At 57.3% G+C, this 24131-nt stretch overlaps 8 protein-coding genes across 8 annotated transcripts; 5 read left to right on the top strand and 3 right to left on the bottom strand.

Moving 5' to 3' along the window:
• Positions 1 to 99: 99 nt before the first annotated feature.
• N657DRAFT_681019 (uncharacterized protein) lies at positions 100 to 421 on the bottom strand (the record flags this gene model as incomplete). The annotated part of the gene is made up of 2 exons (XM_062796341.1): positions 100 to 156; positions 245 to 421. 2 exons carry the CDS (start codon positions 419 to 421, stop codon positions 100 to 102), a joined length of 234 nt encoding a protein of 77 aa, XP_062647678.1.
• A 1385-nt stretch (positions 422 to 1806) lies between these two features.
• On the top strand, positions 1807 to 2924 carry N657DRAFT_645514 (uncharacterized protein). The gene is made up of 3 exons (XM_062792960.1): positions 1807 to 2240; positions 2310 to 2458; positions 2518 to 2924. Exons 1-3 carry the CDS (start codon positions 2151 to 2153, stop codon positions 2690 to 2692), a joined length of 414 nt encoding a protein of 137 aa, XP_062647679.1. The 5' UTR covers positions 1807 to 2150; the 3' UTR covers positions 2693 to 2924.
• A 135-nt stretch (positions 2925 to 3059) lies between these two features.
• Positions 3060 to 4019, top strand: N657DRAFT_656222 (carbohydrate esterase family 1 protein; the record flags this gene model as incomplete). The annotated part of the gene is made up of 2 exons (XM_062794677.1): positions 3060 to 3869; positions 3936 to 4019. 2 exons carry the CDS (start codon positions 3060 to 3062, stop codon positions 4017 to 4019), a joined length of 894 nt encoding a protein of 297 aa, XP_062647680.1.
• A 514-nt stretch (positions 4020 to 4533) lies between these two features.
• N657DRAFT_573082 (spindle pole body interacting protein) lies at positions 4534 to 7179 on the bottom strand (the record flags this gene model as incomplete). The annotated part of the gene is made up of 3 exons (XM_062788936.1): positions 4534 to 4971; positions 5072 to 6331; positions 6382 to 7179. 3 exons carry the CDS (start codon positions 7177 to 7179, stop codon positions 4534 to 4536), a joined length of 2496 nt encoding a protein of 831 aa, XP_062647681.1.
• A 697-nt stretch (positions 7180 to 7876) lies between these two features.
• Positions 7877 to 9556, top strand: N657DRAFT_645516 (EF-hand). The gene is made up of 3 exons (XM_062792961.1): positions 7877 to 8243; positions 8299 to 8725; positions 8782 to 9556. The coding sequence occupies exons 1-3, from the start codon at positions 8241 to 8243 to the stop codon at positions 9195 to 9197; spliced, it is 846 nt and encodes a 281-aa protein (XP_062647682.1). The 5' UTR covers positions 7877 to 8240; the 3' UTR covers positions 9198 to 9556.
• Positions 9557 to 13625: 4069 nt separating this feature from the next.
• Positions 13626 to 16337, top strand: N657DRAFT_645518 (uncharacterized protein). The gene is made up of 2 exons (XM_062792962.1): positions 13626 to 15879; positions 15945 to 16337. The coding sequence occupies exons 1-2, from the start codon at positions 13920 to 13922 to the stop codon at positions 16097 to 16099; spliced, it is 2115 nt and encodes a 704-aa protein (XP_062647683.1). The 5' UTR covers positions 13626 to 13919; the 3' UTR covers positions 16100 to 16337.
• A 765-nt stretch (positions 16338 to 17102) lies between these two features.
• N657DRAFT_681026 (chromatin associated protein KTI12) lies at positions 17103 to 18336 on the bottom strand (the record flags this gene model as incomplete). The annotated part of the gene is made up of 2 exons (XM_062796342.1): positions 17103 to 18263; positions 18331 to 18336. The coding sequence occupies 2 exons, from the start codon at positions 18334 to 18336 to the stop codon at positions 17103 to 17105; spliced, it is 1167 nt and encodes a 388-aa protein (XP_062647684.1).
• A 3513-nt stretch (positions 18337 to 21849) lies between these two features.
• On the top strand, positions 21850 to 24034 carry N657DRAFT_573304 (uncharacterized protein; the record flags this gene model as incomplete). Its single annotated transcript, XM_062788961.1, has 2 exons — positions 21850 to 21909; positions 22010 to 24034. The coding sequence occupies 2 exons, from the start codon at positions 21850 to 21852 to the stop codon at positions 24032 to 24034; spliced, it is 2085 nt and encodes a 694-aa protein (XP_062647685.1).
• Positions 24035 to 24131: the final 97 nt, after the last annotated feature.

The raw sequence follows: 24131 nt of genomic DNA on the forward strand, positions 1-24131 counted from the left end.
GGGGGGGGGGGGGGGGGGGGGGAAGGTATTTGTAAGTCTCAGTGAGTAGCTCGAGCACGTCGGGGTTGCTGCCGTCGAGAGTCATGTATAGCTCGTGGCTCACTGGAACATCGGACCGGAAGACGTCGAAGCTTCGCCGTAGAGGAGGGAGATGAGCTGTAAGGGATTGGTCAGTTCTTGTTTTGCCTTTGTTGACACTGAGAGAAGGCGGAGCGAAACGTACAGTGGCGCCGAAAGACTAGACATCGGCTGGGGGCCCGAAGCGCAAAATCAGGGTTGTCTCTGGGCTTCGAAACATGGGTGCCCCTAGCGGGTAGCCGTTCACGGCATACTCGCTGTTGGCAGAAACCGTGTTCCGGAAGTCGGCCAGATGGACGTCCTTGAAGCGCATCTCGGCATCACCAGGACAAATGTTGCCCATGATATTGCTCGGCATCACATCTATTGGCGATTGGTGGATCAGGTGTGAGCTTTGAGAGGCGAGGCGAGACGCGGAGGGCGGAGAGATTTTGGACGAACCGGTTCGTATACCGAACTTCCATCCCAACTCTGGCCCCCTAAGAACCAGCACGTCTCTCAGCCCTACTCTCTATATACTTCTAAATTCACACTTCCCCTCGCAATGTCCCTTCTAACATGTCAATGGCCCAGTTAGAAGAGGCTTGGGGACCAGAAAATCCCCATGGGGCATGGTGCCCTTCCTTTCAGGGAGGTCACCAGTGCGACTCGCTGCCTCAACGACCAATTTTCGATCGCCAACGGGCCCACGGCCCCTGCCCCTAGAAGTGAAATCCGTGATCCCATAATTTACGTAGCTAGCCACCTCCTCTGGAGCTAGTTGGTGAGTTTTTTGATGCTTTTCCATCCTAAAAACTGACTGAAACTCCATCCCATCTGCCCACATCCACAGAGGAAGGGTTGACTGGTGGACACCGCGTGGAGTGATGGGCCCTGTAGGCCGTAGATACGGATAGCTAGCCCTCGAGTATGGCCTATTAGCCTCTTTCAGGCTACTTCTTTCTTCCGCGATTGTTCACGATTTCTAGATTCAAATTCGTTTTCCTCCTTTAGAAATCCTCCCAATTTCACTTGAGTACAAAACGTAGGAGGAAACAGAAGAAGCTGAGAAAGAAAAAATGAGAAGGAAAAAAGATATAAAGTGTAAGAGGAAAAGGATAAACGAGGAAGAAGGGACAGAAAATAAATAGAAAGAAAGACAGGAAAGAAGAAAGGAAAGAAGAAGGGAGAAAAGAAACAAAGAGAGATAGAAGGAAGAAAGGCGGAGAAATATAGAAAGGAGGGGGGAAAACGAAACAGGGGAACAAGAGAAGAATATAAGAAGGGAGGGGGGTGTAAGGTAAGAAAGGCTAAGGGAGAGGACGAGAGAGAAGAGGAAGAAAGGAACCATTTATAGTTAGCTCAATGATTGCCCTCAAGTGTCGAGGCCGTCTCAGAGCGCAAGACACCGTTTAGGGTACTTTGTGATGACATGACGCTAATACGCTCTTGAAGTTTGGTTCACATGTCTTCTTGTTCGGGAAGAGTTTGTCGAAGGAGTTCTCAAAACCACAGTGGCCATCTCATGGCCAATCCCACCGTGTGATCTACCATTCTTACGACGGTAATAGTCATATCTAGGCCATCTTGCTTTGTTGGTCTAACATATTGACTGAAGCAAGAGAAAATGAAAAATCCCAGCAGTTATAGTTGTTGCTCATGCCTGGCCTCGATTCGGGCGCCTAGCAACCGAGCTTGGCAAATCTTGGAGACACCCGGTATTTGAACACGTTGACTCCCTTAGGTATCTGCCTATCTGTCTCCTTCCGTCACCGTACCAGGACTCACTGACGAGCGCGTCGAGAGGTTCTCAATCTGCAGTTCATACGGAATACGAGTCGGGTCAGCCTACGCCACTCTCGAGCTGCCAACGGCTCATGCTGTGGAACCTAGTGCCAGCGGGTCAACATCAGCTGTTCATGGGATGTTATGGTTGTTGGATCGGTTTTGTCTTTTTTTCTGCCTTTCCCTTTTGAGCTCCGATCGCCATGTTGCTCCTTCAAAAAGCGGCGATCTAGGCAAAGCCCTCTTGGTCCTTTTATCCCCGTTCCATTCTCATTCGCAGGTATCCAAACCTGGTACGCGCAGCAACCATGTTGCTCAGAGCTACAATTCTCAGCGCTTTGATTGCACACTCCGTCCAAGCGTCGCCTGTACCGCTTGGCCGACGGGAACTCGGTGGTGTAAGTACACCTGTCAAGCAGGAGTTGAGTGAGCGCACCCTGTCTTACGAGCCTCGTCCCTGGGAACAGGTGCTCATCTGTAACGAGCCCAACGCCCAAGGGCATTGTGAATATGCCGTGTACGAGCTCGACACGTGCTACGACCTGCCGCCAGCACTGATAAACAACGCCGCGACCTTTGCGCCGGACGGCGAGGCGTTCTTCTGCAACCCGTACATGTACGTTTTACCAGTCGGAAGTTGCGGTTGAGGAGAGGATGCTGATAAGGTCCGACAAGCATGAAATGCGACGGCATATGCAGGTCACCCCAGGGCTGCACCATGGGGCCTGTATCGTTCGACTATTCGCACAAGTTCAACTTGACGGCGGTCGGCTGGAACCATTATATCACGTCGTTTGACTGCCACTTGAATCAGATTGCGCAAGGGGACTCGGGTCAGAAGCTTGGTTGATAGACTTTATCCTGTCCACTCGGCATCGGCATCGGTGTTTCGGAGTTCTCGGGAGTTGTCACCGCGATGACGGCACACGGTATGGGGCCGCTCCTTACCCCGCCATCGGGATTCGGCAGTCAAAGGTGGGGGGTCCGGCCGCCCTACCTGGGCCCCGACGGCATGTCTGTGGGCGGGGTAGCTGTCGATAGCGCAGGGAAAGCATCAATCGAAGCTCATAAGGAATCTCGGCAATGATTCGGCCGCCTTCCAATTCTTATTCACTTCAATCCTGCCTGAACACGCTCAGCTCATCCCATACCAGCCCTCAACACCAACCATCATCACGACCCATCCCTGAAAACAAACGCAGCCAACGATCCCCAACATGGCCTTCACAACCAACAAAGCGATCGCCTCATTCGGCGGCAAGCTGTTCAAGCTCTCCCACCAATCCACCACAACCGGCACGCCCATGGCCGTGAACCTCTACCTCCCGCCCGCCGCCCTCTCCTCAACCAACCCGTGCAAAGTGCCCCTCCTAATCTACCTCTCCGGCCTAACCTGCACGCCCGAGAACTGCTCCGAAAAGGGCTTCTTCCAGCACCGCGCCTCCCAACTGGGCCTCGCCATCCTCTACCCGGACACCTCCCCGCGCCACCCAATCCCGCTGCCAGGGGAGACCGACGCATGGGACTTTGGCGCGGGCGCGGGCTTCTACGTCGACGCGACCCAACCGCCCTGGAATGACGAGGGCGGCTACCGCATGGAGAGCTACATCACGCGCGAGCTCCCGCAGGCGCTCTTCTCCGACGCCGAGTACGGCCGATACCTCCAGGGCGCCGAAAGGGTCTCCATCACGGGCCACAGCATGGGCGGGCACGGCGCGCTGACGCTGTACCTCAAGAACCCGGGCATGTACCAGAGCGTGAGCGCGTTCGCGCCCATCGCGAACCCGTCCCGGTGTCCGTGGGGCGAGAAGGCGTTTTCGGGTTATTTTGGGACGGAGGATAGGGAAGGTTGGAAGCGGCACGACGCGACTGAGTTGGTGAGGGGGTGGAAGGGTGGAGATCTCAAGGCGCTTGTGGATGTTGGGACGGGGGATGATTTCTATAAACAGGGGCAGCTACTTCCGGAGAACTTGGAGGAGGCGGCTAGGGAGGCTGGGGTGAAGGGGTTGACGGTGCGGTATCAAGAGGTGAGTATTCGTATCCGAGAACTGGGAAGGCGGGAAGTGGGGAGAGTTGTGTGCTGACCATAGCAGGGCTACGATCACTCGTATTACTTCATGGCTTCCTTCGCCGATGAGCACGTCGAGCACGCCGCGAAGCACCTGGGGCTGCTTTAGGAGGATGGCAAGAAATTGAGCGGTCAAGTGCGGAGGACTGCGTAGGTGGAAGGAAATGGGACAGGTCCTCTGAGCAGAGTGGGCTCGGACACTGGCGGCGGATTAGATGGATAGAAAGGACTTCTCCCACACACGTAGTGGTTACGGTGGGCTTCCATCCAAACGCGTACACCTCACCGCGCTAGCGGGCGCTTTGCAACACCAGTCTATAAACAAGTCCTCACGTCCCATCTGCCACAAGCCCACCGAAAATCCATGTAAAACCACCCGGGGTCTTCGTAGCCGACCTCCTCCTTCGCCGGTGACGACCGGCCAGGGCAATTGGTCGGTGAACTTTTCGATGTACGTTCCGCAGCCTCATCTGCGGCACGACATATCACCGGATCCAATTTCAACCTCGATGCTTTATTCGCACTCCATCCATTGGTTATTCAAAACCAGGGAGCCCAATCGCCAGCGAACAACGGCCCTACCCATACCTCCAACCCAAAGCCCCACAACAAAGCGGCAGCGCCTAGCTAACCCTCTTATCCACCCCCACCGTCACCACCCCAAACCCCGCCTCCTTCTCCTCCACCTTCGCTCTCGCCTCCTCCGCCTCGGCCTCCTTCTTGATGCGCACATAAGCGAGCTTCTCGAACCGGCTCAGCGACCGCCACCAGTGCTGGCCGGCATCGTGCTCGGCAATGCGCTCCAGCAGCTCGGCCGTCTTGTGGCGCACGTCGCGGTCCTTGTGGAATAACCCCAGCGCGACGTAGAAGAGCCCGGCCTGCGACTCGGGCGCCACGCTCAACAGGAGACAGATCTCGTCGTACGAGCGCACGTACTGGGCGAGCGTCTCGTATATTTCGCGGCTCTGCGGTGGGCTGAGGCGCTGCGTGCGCAGGCGGTCGTGCAGGTGCGCTAGGTCGAGGCCCTTGAGCGGACGGATTGTGTAGAGGCGGGCGACATCCTGGGAATGGGAGGATTCGTTAGGACGTGTGTTTGTTTTGACGATGCGGGATTATCTTTCCGCATCAAGGGCAGTAAAGGGAATGTATGAACGCACGCACCTGAATGAAACTGTAGTAGCTCCTCGTGTTCCGCCACCCTTCGATCCGCGTCACGTTGCCCGCGAGCTCCCTCGCCTTGGTCGCCTCGTCGACCCACACGTAGCCGTGACCCTGGGCGGCGGCGCCGCCCGTGAGATTGGCCTCCTGCTCGTCGCTGCCAATGTAGAGGGCGCTGGCGCCGTACACGCTCTCCTCAAACGCGGCGGCGATCCGAGTGAATTTGAGCACCCAGGCCCTCCACTTGGCTCGGACGACGCGCTCGCCGGCCCGCGAGGCGATGCTCCGGTGAATGTCGGCCATGAAGGCGGCGTCGCCGGTGAGGTCGTTGTTGCTGGACGACCCGCTGCCGCTGGTCGAGGTGTGCACCAGGTTCGCGTACGCCGGGTTTTGCTGCTGGAAGTAGACGAGCCCCTCCGTGATCGGAGCGGGCTCGATCTTGCTGCTGATCTTCATCTTGCCCGTCGGCAAGTCGCAGAGCAGATCCCACCATTCCGGGTGGTGCTCAAAGGTTGGGTTCGTCACGCCCGCGATAAACCCGGGCACCCTTAGGAGGTCGTCGACCTTGGTCAGGTCCGTGTACGGGAAGGCGTACCGCGTGAAGCCCCTGAGAATACCACCCGATGCGAGGGCGCAAGCAGCCAGGACGGCCTCGGCCACTTCCCCGGATGGCATATTGTGTCCCAGAAAGATGATGCGCTTCTGCGTCAAGAGCGCGTTGATCAGTACAATGATGGGGTGGGTATTTGGGCCGTTGGTTGTTAGATGCGGATGAAGGGGAAATGTCTGTGGCGTCTTGGAGTGGGAGTCGGAGAAGTTCTGAATTAGCTTGATCAAGGAGAAGTCGCCAACGATTTCGGGCATGACGGCCACGGGAACCTTGATCGGAATAGGAATGCCCTTGTACATGACTTTGCTCTCAAACTCGTGCGTGTCCCGCGGTACCACATGAGCGGCGTGCCCTTCAATGTGCGCTTTGGACCCTGACCGAAAGATGGGCGGCCGCCGTGGGGGGCCGCTGCTGGCATCGAACGGTTGATGAACGTCCACCCCAGACGTCTCGGCTATCCGGGCCTCAATCATGGCCTCGAACTTCTCGACAAAGAGATCTTTGTTCTCGCTCGACTGCAGGAGGTGTCTCTCAAGAAGACTCAACTTCGGCATCAGTGAGAGGTCCATCTCGTTCACGGCAGTGTACAGCATGGCCAATGTCTCGGGCACTGGCGCCTTGAAATACTCTTCTAGGGCGAGTAATAACAGAGGCTGGGCGGGGGTTAGCCGTGGTGAGAGAAAATTAGGGATGGATACTGTACTTTATATATATGCAGAAATGGATGACGGGTGCAAATAGCCATCGCCTTGACCACTGCGCCTCTCTTGACCGTCTTGTCTTGTTTTGTGTTGACCAGGTTGAGGACGTAGACCAGCGGCGGGCCTTCGAGGTCAGGCTCCGAATCGGCCGACATAACATCGTCCCAGTCGTCATCTTCCAGGTCGTCATCTTCGTCTTCTTCATCGTCCGATTCGTGTATTATTCCCTTCGCCCGGTCGGGCTTCCTGTTTCTCCTGGCCCGCCTCTCTTCCTTCGCAAACCTCTCGGCGTCGTCCTCTTCTTGGCTGGTGTCCTTGTGCAAAAAGAAGATAGTCCAGTCTTGGTTTCTAACGTGAGCTTGGTCCGGCAGCATGAGCTCGGCAAGCATGTGCTCGTCGCCCGTGATAGCCACTGGATACTGGTGTTCCATGACCGGGCCGCGGTCGATGTCGAAGGACGCCACGAGGATGTACTCGACGTGATTCTCGGTGCTTCCGCGAGGATATTGGGAGCGTAGCTTGTGCGGCCGGCGCAGGGCGCCACTGTGGCGAGGTTGTGCGTTGGAGGACAAGGAGCTGTGCTGGGAGGATGCGCCCGTGGCTGTCGACGGCGCCTTACTCTTGAGACTCGGGTCGGAAATCCGGTCCGTCTCGGAGATCCTTGCGGTAGGCGGCTGTGGAGAGCGGCCGGGGCGGATGGACGGTATTGTCGAAAGGGATCTCCGGTGCTGCAGACCTTCACCATTGGCGTGGCTGACGGCACTGCTAGTTCTCCTAAGAGCGGGGAGTGTCGACGCCATGTCCGCCTGCCTCCTGCCTCTTTACCAGTAGACCCAATCCAACCACCAAGTCCCGTCGTCGCCGCGTTGTGGCACCCTGCTTTCGACCGCAGCTGTCTTCGGAGGTCGTCGTGGCAGCGGCGGTATATCTAGACGAGGAGGTCGGTATATATAGACGACCAAAATTCTGCCTCGACCGAATTCGATTCGCGAGGGGCAGAAGCAACGTGCGATAAAAGGTAAGAGGGTGATTGACTAGGTAGGTAGCGGAGCAGTGGGCCGTGGCGATCGGAAACGAGGATGGATGGACGGACGGACTTGTAATCAGAGGTTGGAAGATCGGTGCTATGTATAGGTAGAGGCCGGAAGGGCTAGTTGGTGTTCATGCAGCCGTGGAAGCCCTGACGTCGTCAAACAGCAATCGGCTGCAGCTTGGGCTGCAGAATTGGGATGTCAAGCAAAATGCTCCCCGCCGGTTGAGAGACTGCCTGTCGCACCTCGCACGGTAGCTCAGGTGGTGTAAAGCACACCGAATGTTCCCCTTTTCGGTTCTCCTGACCGTGCAGGGATCTGTGACCCTTGCTTGGCGGGGTTGTTGCAGGCAGTTGAAGCCTGGACTGTGGAGGGCCTCAAACCTGCAACAGCCTGGTCCCTGCGCTTTTCGGGTTGAAAAACATGCACCTGAGCTCAGCCCCGCCTTTCGAGCCACAACTGCCGTGGCACAACTGCCGTGGCACACCCGCTGTGGCTTTCGGCACTGCTTATCATCATCACTTGGTTGCCCGGTTGGTTTGTTTACTCACCTCAGGCAGGCTACCTTCCCATTTCCTACACTGTCACAGTCGCTGCCATTGATGCCATCGAACGATAACCAAGTGCACAACCACCCTTGTTAAAGGTTTGCCGCAGTCTTCGCGAACGTTTCAGTTGCTTGGAGTCGCGACGAAAGACACAAGGAAATCAGACGGCAATTCATACAAAACACCTGTGGACCGGCGCCGGTCTATCGTTGCCTACAGAGGGACAATCGACTCGTTCGTCGACTTGCAGCCACACCTGAGTCATAGATACACAACGTAGAGATGGTAGGAAAACCCAGCGACAAAGTAAGCGCGCCCGGACTACTGACCCAAAGACTAGTCCATGCCCTCCGCGTATAAGCCATCTCCGCTTGGATATGGCTCACCACGATCCTCGCCATTCAGGCGCCCGCAGTCGCCAGTATCTCCTTCAGCTCTGCGGCAAACCACGCCATCAACATCACCGACAAAGCAAGGGGTTGCCGATATAGCCGCGAAGTTCATGTGCAGTCCTACCACAAGCCCTGCGCCAGAGCCGCGGACAATGCGTCGACATGCTGCAGGGGAAGACACCCCTGAGCAACAACTCCTACAGCAGCGCACCTATTCAAGGCCGGCAATCGCGAGCACGGCGGTTCACGGAAACGCGTTGTCACAACTGCAGCCCTCACAAGCGCGGACAATGAGGGAAGCATTCCAAATACTGGATCGAGACAGCGATGGTCTTGTCAACAAGGAAGACGTCACGGACATGCTCAATCAATTGGGTAGGACTGCCCGATCGCTGCTCTTCTCTGATGCGTCCGCTGACAATCAACTCCAGGACTACCCTCGAATGCGTCCGAAGTCGCGCACTTCTTCCCCCCATCGGGACCACAAACGATGACGATGGCGCTGTTTCTCAACTCGATAGCTGCGCCGCTAGCCGCCTTGTCGCCCAGCTCGGAGCTGCTATCTGCCTTTTCGGCATTTGACGACGACGACAGCGGCCAGATAGACGTTGAGGAGCTCAGAGATGCCGTGCTGCACACGGCACCGGAGCCCGGCCAGGAGCCCTTGACGGCACTCGATGTCGAGAAGGTAATCGCTGGCTTCACCGGGCGAAGGGCCTTTAGCAAGGTCACGGCCACGGGCTTGGGCAAACGGGGCGAGGTATTCCGGTACCAGGATTTTGTAACCACAATAGTTGGAGGGAACGGAGATGCTGCTCAGGCTGCTTCTGAGGCAGAGGACGAATGAGTTTCGCCTGGGCGCCATGGGCGTTGTGGCTTTGGATGATGCATCAACAGATACATATGAGAATGACAACAGAATTGCTATGTATTCTGAGCGGTTGATAAGGGCAAGGTTGGGTTGGGTTATCATTCTCTGTCATGCTGGGCTTAGCGGGGAGCAACTTTCTAACTGGAAATAACTGAAGGACCGGTTCAGGTTGCGCTGTGGCCGTCACACTAGGCGCCATTGCCTGACATGCACTGGCATATATAATGTGATACCGACCAAGCACTTGTTTCCAACCAAAGAAGACAACGTAATGCAGTACAGGTCAGGCTGTTTGCTTCGACTTGTCCGTGCAGTCGAGCAATGTCCCTCAAGGACAGGTTTCAACCAAATATACAGACGGCTGGACCAAAGCAGCATGGAGTGACACTGGTGATGCAACAACGACAGGACACTGCCAATTTCATCAGCTTGACATGACCCACAGAATGTTCGAGAATTAGCCTCCAGCCGCCGCGAGGGCCGTCTACAATGATCTGCCCCGACAACTGCATTTCTTCAGTTTAAGATTCTAGCTTCCCAGCCTCGAGACCGCCCTGTGAGGGGTGAAGACAGGCGCCGGATCTCTCCCGCTGTCCCCCGCAGCCCCTCCCCACGCCCAGCGCAGGGTGTGTTTGAGCGAATGAGTTTCTTTTGCCAGAGCTTCTCCAGAGCAACGAGCAACCCCAGCCAGCCCAATATTTCTTCGAATCGCAAATCACAGAGGCCCTGAAGCCTCTGTGATTTGTCTGAGGGGCTGAGCAATCATCTAAACCCTTTCAATCATCCCGTAGCGTGATGGCTTGATCAGCCTGCTGCCTTCGTTCGCCAGTTTTTTGAACCGTCCCCGACCTCCAGCCTTTCCCAACTTTTTGCCCCAAACCGCTGCGTTTCACGCACAGTTCCTGTCCCCATTCCAACCGCCGGGAACCCCCTCCTTGTTTTTTCTGGCCACGCGTGCTCAGACAGAAAAGAAGGTTGCCAGTGTTCAGCAATTGCATGCGCACCCACCCACCTCCGTACTCTGGGATACCCAGCGCTTGGTACCCTCGCTCCGGTCCTACAGCCATTTTTGCTCGTGTGCATCGGCAGTGATACACAGCCTGACCTTTATTGGAAGTCACCCGCTTGACGATTCACTTGCGGGACCAACCGCATTGAACAATCCGAATCCCGGCAGCAACGGCTTTTAGCGCAAATACCTTGCAAATGAAGTTTTTCTCCAAAATATCGTCCAAGAAACCAAACTCGGCCGACGAGGACGACGAGGACACGACCGGTTTCTACGACTCGTCACAGCCTCCCTCGCCCACCAAATCGCCCACAAAATCCACAGGCTCCCGGTCGCCCACCAAGAAGGCCTCGTCCACACAGCGCCCCTCCTCGCCGACCTCGCGCGACTCCAAGCCGCAGTCGCCGCGCACCTCGCGCCCCTTTGCGCGGCATCCCACCGACCCCGGCTTGTCTTCGGCCCGCCGAAAGAAGATCGACCCGGACACGCACCCGCTCAACCTGCCTCCGGAGCAGCGCAAGCGACTGTCGGAGCTCTCTGCTATGAGCACTCGCTATTCAATGGACGTCGACAAGGAACCCGTCAACGGGGGCAGCTCGTCCACGCCTCTCCCGCAGCCGCATCAGCAGCCGCAGCGCGCGTCCAGCCCGCCTTCCCACCAGAATTCGTTCACCGTGCCTGTGACAAACGGTGCCGATGCCGCAACCGACGTCATCAACGACGAATCAGTTCCCGCTCCGCCGCCTCACCGATCGCAGCCTTCCAGCCCCGTGCAATCAGAGTCTGAGCAGGCCGAATCATTCAAGAATGAGGGGAACAAATTCTTCAAGGCCGGTGATTACACCCATGCCATTGAGTTCTATACCAAGGGTGAGTGAGTCAAGGCGGCGATCGACAGTCGTACAGTTCCGGTCTTGCGTAACAGTTAGCTAATAAAAAACGGGCAGCGGTCGTCCTTCAACCAAGCAATGCCACCTACCTGGGGAATCGGGCTGCCGCCTACATGTCTGCGGGCAAGTATAACGACGCCCTCGAGGACTGCAAGAGGGCTGTCGACTTGGACCCCAACAACCCCAAGATCCTCCTCCGCCTAGCCCGTATTTACACCAGCCTCGGCCAGCCAGAGGAGGCCATCGCCACCTTCGGCCGCATCCAACCGTCGCCGTCAGCGAAGGACATGGCACCTGCCAAAGACATGCTCCGCCATGTCAGAGCAGCGCAGCAGGCGCTCAAGGATGGCACGGCAGCGTCCATGGTGCTGCACCCTCTGGACATGGCCGAGAAGCTGCTCGGCGTTGGTGCGCTGAAGCCGAGGAAGTGGCAGCTTATGCGGGGTGAGGCACTCCTCAAGATGAGCGATGCCAATTCCCTCGGAGAAGCCCAGAACATCGCCATGTCGCTCTTGCGGTTGAACAGCCAGGACCCCGAGGCCCTTGTTCTACGGGGCCGAGCGCTCTACCAGCAAGGGGAGAATGACAAGGCCGTGCAGCACTTCCGGAAGGCGCTGAGCTGCGATCCCGACTTTCGGGATGCCATCAAGTGGCTCCGGACAGTGCAGAAGCTGGAGCGCATGAAGGAGGATGGTAACACACAGTACAAGGCGGGGCGGTGGCAAGCTGCACTCGACCTCTACACATCCGCCCTCGAAGTAGACCCGACAAACAAGGGCACCAATTCCAAGATTCTGCAGAATCGGGCCTTGTGCCGCATCAAACTTAAGCAGTACGACGACGCCATTGCTGACTGCGACAAGGCCATCGGTCTCGATCCGCAGTACATCAAGGCCCGCAAGACCAAGGCCAACGCGCTGGGCCTGGCCGAGAAGTGGGAGGCTGCCGTGCGGGAGTGGAAATCAATCCAGGAGCTCGACCCGGAGGACCGGTCGATCGCCAAGGAAGTGCGGAGGGCAGAGTTGGAACTCAAGAAGTCGCAGAGAAAGGACTACTACAAGATCCTGGGCATCGAGAAGACGGCGACGGATCAGGAGATCAAGAAGGCTTACCGCAAGCTGGCCATTGTCCACCATCCTGACAAGAACCCCGGTGACTCCGAGGCCGAGGCCCGCTTCAAAGATATCAGCGAGGCGTATGAGACGCTGATTGATCCTCAGTACGTTACCCTTCCGTTGCCATTTCTTGTATGCCGAAGACTAATAAGACGTGCAGGAAGCGCGAGCGCTATGACAGCGGCGTGGACCTGGCTGACCCGGCTGACATGTTTGGCGGTAGCGGCATGGGTGGCGGCATCGACCCGGAAATCCTGTTCTCGATGATGGGCGGTGGTATGGGCGGGGGCAGTCCCTTCGGCGGCGGTGGCTTTCACGGCGGCGGCCCCGGCTTCTCCTTTAATACCCACGGCCGCGGTAGAGGAGGCGGCTTTTCGCAGGGCGGCTTCCACTTCGGTTGACAATCAGATTATGAGGGAGAGCCGACGACCAATGATGATTGGAGTGAAGGTGACGGCTCCGAAGATGGCCACGACAGCGGGCAGCGGCGTCAGACGCAAGGCCAAGGACGGTTCCCGAGGAATGGACCTGGTATCAAGGCGGCTTGGCGAGCCGAGGGCCAGGAGGAAAAGGAAAGGCAGCTGGACCAGCTTCGTCGGTTCTGGCTGCTGCTGGCCGCCGCTGTCGTGCTTCTCCCTCCGTATCTCGTGGGTATGCTGCTGGTGGGAGCTGCGGCTGTGTACGTTTCGATGCGGGTGTTGAGGGGATCCACCGGAGCGCGTTAGGGACGGAACCGGCTTGCTGTTGGGATGCCACCAGCCACCACCATCATCGTCGTCATCCTCTCACCGAAAAGATTGGTTGTCAGCTGTTTTCTTCGGCATAGACTAATTGGCCAGTTCATCACATCATCGGAGGAGGCGTTTTCGGTTTATCATAGTTCTTCGACATGAGTCGTTCCCTTTTCGGCTTGAGCACATCGCATCGTCGGCATTTCACAAATAGACAGGGAGCCGTGTAGCTGGTCATTTTCTTCCCCATGATGACGAGGCATATTCACCTATCCTGGCACTTGTGCTTCGTCCGTGTCTGTCTGTCACGTTTGCATGGCTGCAACTGCCATGGCTATGGCTGTGTTGTATATAGACTTCATCAAGCTGTAGCTGAGAACCTGGAAAAATTCAGCGCCCGATTTGCCTGCCAGAACTTCCAGCTTAGAAACATGCCCGTTTTCCTCAATCCATCTCGATGTACGACAAGGATTGGAATGCTGTAAACTGATTTAATTACTTGAAAATGCGGAGTTCGGCTTTTTTTGATGGTGGTGCAAGGGGAGAGGTGGGGCCACTCCCTGTTTTGGGAACCTGACATGAAGCCAGGGCCCGCGTCCGGGGTTTGCCGTGGGACTTGTGAAGCTTGGACCACTTCTTACATCTGGAGGCCACGATTCACTTGTTGATGGACACCCGTAACGTTTAAAAAAGTCCATGCGGCATACCGGACGCTGGTGGAAAGTGAAGCCGCCACATTGCATCCTCACAATCCCACCCAGGTGCGGACTTCACTCTTTGTCCTGCTCAACGAACATTGAACAGAAGCCGGGTTGAATTATTTTGCGTGCGCGGCAAGCGTTCCGTCGCGAATACGCCACTTCTCTTCAACGTGTTCTTTCCTCTGCCGTTGACGGAGGCTCCTGGATTTGTGAACCGGCCAGGGCTGAGTCCCGGTCCCGCAAGCGCCGGCCATGAGCACCGACTACGCCTACGACGAGGAGGGCTACCTCTGGCCTTTCTTCGTCTTTACCCTCGCCCTGATCATCACACTTCCTCTCACATACCTACTAGTTAATCGGTCGCGAGACCCAGCCGCCTCCTTCCCACGCATCCAAACCAACTTCAAACATGCCCACGCGGACACGGTCGATTCCCTGCGCAAGCAGGAGAAACGCAAGGATAGGAAACTGTGGCTGATCTTCGCCGTCATCACGGGTTGGACCGTCATGGGCTACATGCTTTACCTCATCCAGACGACTGAGGCCCCGACTCACAAACTTTGGAACCCCTACGATATCCTGGGCATCTCCGAGTCGGCTACCGAGAAGCAGATCAAGAGCACCTACAAGAAGCTATCTCTCAAGTTCCACCCCGACAAGGCCAAGCCGGACCCGGCCAAGAACGAAACCATCGACGACCTGAACGCGCGCTACGTCGAAATCTCCAAAGCCTACCAGGCATTGACAGACGAGGACGTCCGCAACAACTACATTCAGTACGGCAACCCGGATGGAAAGCAGGGATACAGCATCAACATTGCGCTGCCCAAGGTCATTGTGTCGGACGGCAACGGCAAGTACGTCGTGCTGCTCTACTCGGTGCTCTTCGGCGTTCTCTTGCCCTACGTGGTCGGGTCTTGGTGGTACGGCACGCTCCGCCGCTCTAAGGAGGGCGTCCTGATGGAGAGCTCCAACCGGCTGTTTCGCGAGTATAAGGATAGCATCGATGAGGGTGGCGTTGTGACGGCTCTGAGTACAGGAAAGGAGTTCGAGGAGCTCTTTAAGGGAGACAAGGCCGATTCGGGCCTGTCCAAGGTGGAATCCAGGATCCTAGCTGAGGGCGAGCTCACCTCTCTCGCCGGCGGTCTTTCTCTTAAGGATAAGGAGAAGCTGGAGGATCTCGAGAGCGGCCCGCAACGAAAGGCGCTGGCGCTGCTGTGGGCATATCTCGGCCGGATCGAGCTCGACGACCCCGAGCTGAACAAGGCCAAGTTCGCCGTCGCTCCCATCGCGCACTCGCTCACTAAGGCCTTCAACGCCATCGCGCTCGCCTACATGAACACAGGCCCTCTCCTGGCGTCTTACTATGCCAGCCAGAACATCATTCAAGCCGTCCCTCCCAGGTCGTCACCCCTACTTCAGCTGCCCCACTTCACCCCGGCCGTCGTCAAGGCAGTCGAGGGCGACTCGCGGGTCCACACCAGCCTTCAAGGCTTCATGGATAGGCCGGACGCGAAGCGGCGTAGTCTTGTGGTTGGCAACGACCTCCTTACCGAGGAGCAATACCGCGAGGCCATCACCGTGGCCAAGCAGCTCCCTTTCCTGCGCGTCGCCAAGGCGTACTTCAAAGTCACGGGCGAACGTTTTATCATTCCCTCGTCCCTGGTGACACTCGTCGTCAAGGGCCGCTTCGTGCCGCCCGGCAGCGAGAACGTGCCCGAGATCAACCCGGCCGACCTGGAAGACATCGACCCGGCCGAGGACGACCTGGACGCCCTCTCGGGCCGCAAGACGCGCAAGCTGGTCGGCAAGGACGAGAAGACGGGCAAGCCCATCTACGAGACCTCGGAGACGGAGCTCGTGGCGCCGCCGCTGGCGAATGCGCCGTACTTTGCGCGCGACCATAGCCCCCGGTGGCACGTCTTCTTGACAGATTCCAAGCAAGGGCGCGTCGCGGTGCCGCCGTTCACGTTTGCGCAGTTTGACCGCCCCGTCTTGGAGGCCGACGGCAGGACGCCGACGTTTGCCATGCAGACGCTCAAGGCGCAGTTCCAGGCGCCGCCGCAGGCCGGGCACTACACGTTCGTTATGCACGTGGTGTGTGACAGTTATGTGGGATTCGATACCAAGATGGAGGTGACGCTCATTGTGGAGGAGGCGAGCAAGGCGGCCGAGATGGAGGTTGAGGATGAGATTAGTGAGCCGGAAGAGGGTGGGTTTTTTTTCTGTCCTACCCCAGCAATAAAACAAAGAAGAAATGGTTACTGATTGATGCAGATTCCATCGCGGGCATCATGCACGCTGCCAAGGGCGGCCAGCCGAAGCGGAGGAAACCACAGGTCGAGGAGGACGACTCGGACGAGGAGAGCGGGACGGACGACGAGGATGATGATACCAGCGCGACAAACACGGATACGGAGCCGGAAAACTAGATTGGCGTTTTCTTGTTCATAAGTACAAGTTAGGGTTGATTGGCTATGCATGCTGTGGTAATTGTACATATTGGCGTTTCCTGTTGCTATGATGGACTGGTGTGCGCCGTGGTTGAGAAGTAAAGCAAAGCATCTACCGATCCGTATCCCTGAAATCTGTCAATTCCTGGAGCATTATTTCTGTGTGGATAGCGTCAAGTTGGTTTGCTCATGGATAAGAATAGAGAGAACTCTCGTATGATTGTATTGCACGGTAGTTACCTGGTCTCGATTACTTGGTGCAGGTCGGGATATGTATGGATGTGATCATGAGCAGCCGTTCCGTCAGTTTCCCAGGCCGAACCCGAGCCGCGAATAAAGAAATTTGTTGCATCTTTTGGCTTCTATTGTGAACCAGACTCCGTCTCCTACCCAGTCCTGACTCAGAGCATGGCCATTAATTCCCACCTGACAACCATCGACATTTGTCTGCCTCAGCAGATGCTGGCCTAATGGTCTTTCTTCTGACCTCGTCCGTGTCCCTTCCTAGGCTATGCTGCTGGGAGCGAAGATGCATAGTGCTGGATAAAGCTAGCATCTCAAGCCGATGTGCTTCTCTGATCGAGACCCAGCGCCGTCGGCAAGGAGATGAGCGGCGGTTATTGCGTTGAACTGGGAACCGTCCTGAAAGGGAGGCACTCATCCCTGCGGGGATTTGCAGGCCCAACGTCCCTTCAGATTAGGCCGTTGACCTGTTAGGAGTTGCGTTGAGGGAAGGGACCGCGAACCTAATATATGCAGAATGGGTGCACGGAAGGCGCGTTCGTTTTTTGGGTGTGCGAGTTAGGGTGAAAGTTCCGGGCATCTCCAACCGGGGGTAAGCGGGCATCGTCGTTCTCCAGCCAGTACCCCTCCTAATTTCGAACATATGAGTACAACGAGGGATTCTGACCGAATCTTTGGTCGGCGCATCATCGTGCTGAGTCCCCAACAAGAACAAGTGGTGCCTGAGCCAGGCTGGCTCTTAACCGTCCTTCTCAAAAGCATCATTCAGATAGCCCACGAAGCTCTCGCGTAGCCGCTCCGCTGCTAGCTTCCCAACCGCCTCCAGCCCGATCCCGCCCCTATTCAGCGCCACGAACGCCCGCCGATACCTCTGCAGCTGGGGCAGCCCGACCTTCTTCCCGGGCAGACTGACCACGAGATCTTCTCGGACCTGCCCGTCACTCGGATCGTTGATCCTCGGCAAGGTAACCTCGCCGCCGCCGTCATCCGATTGCCGCTCCAAGATCCTCTTGACGATATCCTGCGTCTCTCGCTCCAGCACATAGAGGTAGTCTCCGCCGGGGTCCTTGTCCCGCTGCACCGTCGACTGGTTTGGCTTGACCGTTTTCCTCCCCTCGCCAGCAATGGTGTCCCAGATCTTGTCAAAGACGGCCCTCGTCTGCGCCTCGTCATCTTCCCACACGAGCGTAAATAGCGGCGAGTCCCACCGTGTCATTGGGTTGGGCTCTTCGTAGCGAAACACGACATTCTCCCAGTTGGACGGCTCGTAGGGCTCTTCCTCATCGTTATCCTCCTCCTCCTCCCGCACCTTCCCGTCGTTCCCCTCCTCCGGACCCTCCCCGTCTTTCACCACGTCCGCCTCCCCATCCCTCCCCTCCACCCTCCTCCTCCCCCCACTCCCCTCCCTCCTCCTCTGCAGCCGCCTCTCATTTACCGCCCTAGCCCTCTCGACCGTACAACCAACCTGAACCACACAGCTGGGAGTGCTTACGTTCTTGGCCTCGCAGAAGAGCTGGTACCGCCACCCCTTGATGTAGTTGAGCCCGTCGAGGATGACAATGTCGCGCGGCGAGAGCACGCGCTTGACGGCCGCGTAGACGGCCGCGCGGGCGTCCTTTTCGGAGGCGTTGGCCGAGCGCACGTGGGCCGGCAAGTTCTCGGGGGAGAGGTCGTAGACTGAGCGCGGGATGGAGAGGGTTGTGTCTGAAATTAGGTGCAGGCTGTATTTTGGGGGTTGGATTTGGGGCGCTACGGTTGGGTTTGTGTTTGGGTTTGAGTTGGGAGGAGGAGGGGGGGAAGAAGAAGAGGAAGAAGGGGTGATGCGCGAGGAGAGGTAGGCGTGGAGTTGCTTTGCGCGGGTGGTTTTGCCTGAGGTCGGGAGGCCGGTTAAGATGATGAGCTGTGGGTGGTTAGCGATTCTTGCATGAGTGGTTGGTTTAGGGTAGAGAGATGGAGGAGGCGCGTACTGGCATATTGGCTGAGTGCTATTGTCGAACCCCCTTGGGAAATCTTCCTCTCAGCCCTCTTACAGGTCATGAATCGTGTGTGTACGAAGGCGCCTCATCACAAAGTGTTTGGAAGAGTTATGGCGGGGCATTGATCGCAGAGGGGCATTTCGAGCTGGAGATGGGCCCACTTCGATACTAGAATGCCAAGACATGGGATGTCGACAACAGCCTTGTCTCTCACTGCTACGGCTACGGGGTAAATACACAAACCGATGCCAGACAATGTCGGGTCAACACGATTTACCTGAGTTATTCTGCACTGGATGGGTCGTAAACTAAGCCTGTCTTTAGAAAGTGGGTGCCATTGGAAATTCAACTCACGATGGTTCAATACTCCTGTCAGGAGTCCTAGGTAGAACGGCGATGGGTGTTCTCCGCTCATCTCCCATGTCCATAGGTAACCTATGCTTTATTGGAGTTTTCCCGCCTTGCTACATTTCGTGGACTTTGCACCGACGCGCAGGCGAGTTACTATGCTAGTCAATAGCTGCTGACAATTCGGAGCAGTGTAGTCGAGGTGCACGGAGGGAGCCAGAACAACATGCAACTCTATAAATCACTGAGGCTACTCGGACAGAGCTCATGCCGAAGTAAAATATCGGGGCTATTTGTCTTGTTCGGCCAGAGGTGCTGCGGCTAACCGTCCCTGACCGCTTCCCTGACGACCCGTAGACCAAGATAGCAACTCGAGTTGCACAAGAGCACGTCCACCATTATCCCGTCGCTTACTCCCCCACCAAGCAGGTTCTCACTGGCTACCGTCTCTGCGGTGCGGCGCCTTGACATGCCGGGCCCTGTAACTGCCGGGTAAGCCTGAACCGACGGCGTGGGAACAGGAGTAACATTAGCCGGCATGTAGCATGAGGCCTTCGAAGAAGCATGCTCTGAGCTCGAGGCCCGCTACCCAATAGCTAGCCTCGGTTTGTGCCTAGCCTGATTGCTGACATCTGGGGCTGCCGAAGTGGCGGTTCTGGAAGTTCCGGGCTTGACCATGCCCCATGGCCTTGTAGGGCTGAACGAGGCGCTGTTGCAGAAGAAGGCTGAACGAGATTTCCACCACGAGTTCCACTTCTGTTTAAGCTTATTGTCCTGTTCCTATGTACAGGAGGTTGTTGTCAATCCCCTGAAGTTCATCGGCTCTGATCTCACCGGTGATATTGATGATACGGAGTACGTGTAGGTACTGTTGCCTATCCGTACTCGTCGGCGCATCGACAGCGCCACACCGCCCGCCAAGGGCCGAGCTCGCCGCACCGACCGGTTGCCAAGGACCGATGGAGGAGGGGCCGCCGGTCGGTGCGGCGATCTGGAAGCCCCGACGAAAAGCGCTGCACAGTCGGACCGATGGCGAACTGTTGCGCAGGATTTCATCGGCTTCATCAATTCGTGACCCGATGCTGTGGGCGACAAGGATGCCATGCTCCGGAATCGAGCCGGCTGATAAATTTATTCCAGACCGCTGACAAACGTCTCCCATCAGCCATCTGCATGAAAGATCTCATGTTCCTGACGGCATGCCAAGATCGGTCCGAGATTCTGTTAGCCGGATCATTTGCTACGTTACATGAAATGCACAAACTGGTGGTTCCTCACCGCCAGTCCTTGTCCACATGACGGTGGTATAGCCACATTGCTCGGTCGAGAACGGAGCACGGAGCTATTGGCGTTTGGGTTCAAGGACAGAGTCGCATTGCCAATGGTCCTGCGGCCCGCATCGCCTGCTGCAATCTGATAATGGTTTCCGGTTTTTTATTTGTCGAGTTAGTCGACGCCATAGAGACCTCTTCCCGTGCTCCAGCCACAGCTAACTACAGATAGCGGGCTAGTGGTAACGGGGTCGTACACAGTACACGTGTCGATGCCACGCATGTTGCCGCCTTCTGCGCAATGGAACACGCATGCTCACATCCTCAAGCTCTTGCGGCACGATGTCTTGATCATGATTGGCTTGGATTTCCTCGTGCTACAATTTCCCCAGTCCAATATTGTGGCCCGTGCTGCAGATATCGTCCATGCACCCTTCGGTTACGCCAGCCCTATTCGAGATTAGTGTAGGGCTGTGTGTGCCTCGAGCCCAAACATTGGAAGGATCTGATGAGTGAATTTCAAACGTGCAACAGGGACACCGGAAGAATGCCAGACCAGGGGGCTTCACGAGAAACTGTTCGTGTTTGACACGCCCAGACCGACAACGGCTCTGATTGCTCCCAGACCCCACCCGGAAACGCTCCAACCTTGACCAGGTGGACGATCTGGATCATCGATCGTTCCAAACTGGAGAAGTCGGTCAACCGTGACAGGCAGGTCATTGTGTCTTAGTATTCGATCCTTCATCGCCATTGCTCACGTTGGGCCAGCGGACGGAGACTGGACGTGGACTTCTGACATGGAAGATACAAGAGTCACAGCGTCGCAGATACAGCCCACCACCTTGCAAGCCAGTGGCTGAGAAGTCCCAACGTGAAGTGAGCAGCCACGTACACCCAGAAGGCTTCTGGAACGAAGTCTCACAACTGCACGACTATGCTACCATCGCCTACCAAACAGACAAGCTGCGTGGCCAGATGCGCCGCCATCGCGTGAATCGATCCACCCGACGAATGGCAGCGCGGGGGTCATTTAAGCTTTCTGGAGCCATGAGCGCTGGGAGCCTCGCCAAGACAGTGCCATCTCCCTAGCGCGTCGAGAAAGCCTTCGCACAGGTATCCCAAAGAGGAAATACCCCTGTTAGTCTCCCCGCCATGCGTGGCTCATGGATAGCCCAGTACTTGCCCATGGCACAAAGTTCCTGCGACAACACCCATTCCGATGCCACTCGGTTTCCTTCACCATGACCGCCACAGCCGCCAACTCAGATCGAATAGCCACAGGTATCCGCATAACGGAAGGCTGTGGCCCAGATTCAGGGGCTGTGTCCCGATATTTCACCCTGTCGGTAGGCGGGGGCCTGCTTGGCGGCCCGATCGAGCCCTGGCCACGACTCACGATCCCAGGACCCTGTGAGCCCTACCAGCCGAGGAATCGACTCAGGAGACGGTGCAGGGCGTTCCCGTTGACATGCACCGCGCCTGGAGATTGCGCAGCACACCGGAAACTTAAGAACTCGGCGCTCGGCCAGGCTCTCCCACGGGCTCTCCTCTAGGCATTCTTTGAGCACATCTCGAAGCAGAAGGAACGCGATTCATCAGGAAATCTGAGCAATCGTTACGCGGCCGACCACACACAAGCATTGCCAAGTGCTCGAATAAGCCTCAACACCAGCCCGGAGATCCACCCCGGTTCTGCCTGCCGCCGCCACCGACGGGATCGGCTGAGATCCGTGCCTGGCTAGCACCCCGCGACAATTGCCCGCTGCGGGACGATCCGTGAGGCTCTCTCGGCGGTAGTCACGGAAGGGATTGGCTGCGCCGCCGGACGCGTCGTCTTCACCGGGCTTCATACCGCGTTTGGCAACTCCGCGCCTTGAATACGCTAACGATGGTGTATTGCGGGAAGCCAAGCAAGGGGTGTTCCAACTGCCGGGAGCGCAAGATTCGCGTGAGTCGTTCCTTTTTTCATGCCATTGATCTACCTGCCTCGCGGTGTCGGGGGGGGGGGGATTCTGTCATCGTGTAACAGCCAGCTGACAACCTCCAAGTGCGACCAGAGGGAACCGGGATGTGGCCAATGCGAGAAGAGACAGCAAAAATGTCCCGGCTACCGAAACCTCGTGGACCTCATGTTCCGCGATGAGAGCTCTCATGTCATCAAAAAGGCCAAGGCGAGGGCTCGTAAGAAGGCTAACAACCTTGGCATCTCACGGCCAGCCACCCCATCCGACTCAGAAGGCCGGCTATCAGTCACACCAGAACCTCGGTCGCGGCCGCTGTCCGTGATCGTCCCGCCTACACCACTCTCGATGGATTCAGCAAGCCGTGACAGCGAGCAGCCCGACGACACATTAATGTCGCCCGAGTCAGGAAACTGGCCAATGACACCACCGATGGCTCAGCTCTATAGTCTCGCGCCGACCTGTCAAGAGGACGGCTTCGCCTACTTCTTCTCACGATATGTCACAGCCGAAGAGATGCCTTCCCATCAGCGGTTTGACTTCCTACCAGACGTATGGAAGCCTTCATCCTCGGCCGCAAATGCCCAAATCGACGGCGTTCTGGCCAGCATGACTGCTGTCGGCCTCATGGGGTTGGCGAGCACGTCGCAGTCACCATGCCTGATGGACGCTGCGAGGAAATCGTACGGCACGGCACTACGGCTGATTAACCACGCATTACAGGACCCAGCCGAAGCCGTCAAGGACAGCACGATGCTGTCCATCCTCATCCTGGGCGTGTTCGAGATGATGGCAGAAAACACACAACGAACTATGACCGTCGAGACGTTTCAAGAACATGTGAAGGGGGCCGAGGCGCTTGCGGTGATGCGGGGGCCTGCTCAGTTCAAGACACGAGCGGGGCGGAGGATGTTCTCAATGCTGTGCCAAAGGGTCATCATCAGCTGCGTTCAACGAAACGAACCCATGCCGGATTCCCTGATCGAGCTCTGGCACCAAATGTGCCAATCGGCGGAAGCCGAAAACCCCAGTAGACGATTCATGCCGCTCCTGTTCCAGGTGCTGCAGGTGCGCTCCGAGATCCACAGCGGATTCCTGTCGGATCCTGAAACCATCGTGGACAGGCTGCTTGCCATTGACCAGCAATTGGAGAACCTGACTAACCAGCTTCCGCCTTCCTGGAAGCATCGCGCCTTCGAAGTGAAAATGTACCACCCGGCCGTGTTTGGCGGCATCTGCCATCTGTACGCCTCGCACCACCACGCCAACGTCTGGAATCACATCCTCACCACTCGCATCCTCCTTCTCGAAACCGTCCTGTGCAAGATCTCCCAAGACCTCGCCAGCTTCTGTCCCATCCTCGATTCGGCCCGCTATCTCGAAGAGTACCGCAAGGCCCGCCGGAAACTCAAGCACATGGTCCGCGACATCGTCGCCAGCGTGCCGCAGCAGCTGGGGCTCATGAACCCGACTGACGGCAGCATCGGCAGCGCCGACGGCGACTCGGCGCCCATCTCGACCGTCGAGATCCGCGAGACCCCGTCGCCGCCGACGTCGCCCTCCTCCCGGTCCTCCGACTCGGCGAGCGCCGTCTACAGCCCGTTGTCGGTCACCGCTGAGCCGCCGCGCGGCGGTCAACCCCCCCTCCACCACCACCATCACCACTCGTCTGGCCTGACCATCCTCGACGTCACCAAGGCGTGCGACGCCGGCGAGGACGAGGCCGAGCGGTACATGCTACTGGTCTCGGCAACGCGGAGCGTCGTCTGGCCGCTCTTTGTCGTGGGCATGTCGACGGCGTGCACGGCCGACATGCGCGCGTACGTGGTGGAGCGGCTGCGGACGCTGTACATGGAGACGGGAATCCGGCAGGCGGATGCCGTCGCGAGGTTGCTGGAGGAGCATGAGATGGTCGGCAGCGGGGGAGTCTTGGAGGAACCGGAGGAGTCCGGGGCTGAGGCTGGGGCCGGGGCCAGCTGGTTAGATATGCAGTTGAAGGGCGCCGGACAGCACCAGGAGATGCCTGCGATGGCCCATGACTATGGCTTGGGCTTGTTACACCCCATGACAGTGCCGGAGGTGAAGCTTGAGTTTGACATGGCTTGGGTATGAGGCGGACAAGTCGGGACTTTTTCCTGATGTCGAGACGGAAAAGATCAATCAGTCCTGGGAGATGGACGAAAAATGTAAGGGAGGGCAGTGATACCAA

Source organism: Parathielavia appendiculata, assembly GCF_033297405.1.
Source record: "Parathielavia appendiculata strain CBS 731.68 unplaced genomic scaffold N657scaffold_6, whole genome shotgun sequence".
In the NCBI taxonomy this organism is placed as follows: Eukaryota; Fungi; Ascomycota; class Sordariomycetes; order Sordariales; family Chaetomiaceae; genus Parathielavia; species Parathielavia appendiculata.

Coding starts and splice junctions, on each gene's coding strand:
- N657DRAFT_645514 (XM_062792960.1), top strand. CDS start 2,151: ATGTTGCTCAGAGCTACAATTCTCAGCGCTTTGATTGCACACTCCGTC. Junction 2,241..2,309: donor GCCGACGGGAACTCGGTGGT/GTAAGTACACCT, acceptor CCCTGGGAACAG/GTGCTCATCTGTAACGAGCC. Junction 2,459..2,517: donor TTCTTCTGCAACCCGTACAT/GTACGTTTTACC, acceptor AGGTCCGACAAG/CATGAAATGCGACGGCATAT.
- N657DRAFT_645516 (XM_062792961.1), top strand. Junction 8,726..8,781: donor GGACATGCTCAATCAATTGG/GTAGGACTGCCC, acceptor AATCAACTCCAG/GACTACCCTCGAATGCGTCC.
- N657DRAFT_645518 (XM_062792962.1), top strand. CDS start 13,920: ATGAGCACCGACTACGCCTACGACGAGGAGGGCTACCTCTGGCCTTTC. Junction 15,880..15,944: donor GATTAGTGAGCCGGAAGAGG/GTGGGTTTTTTT, acceptor TGATTGATGCAG/ATTCCATCGCGGGCATCATG.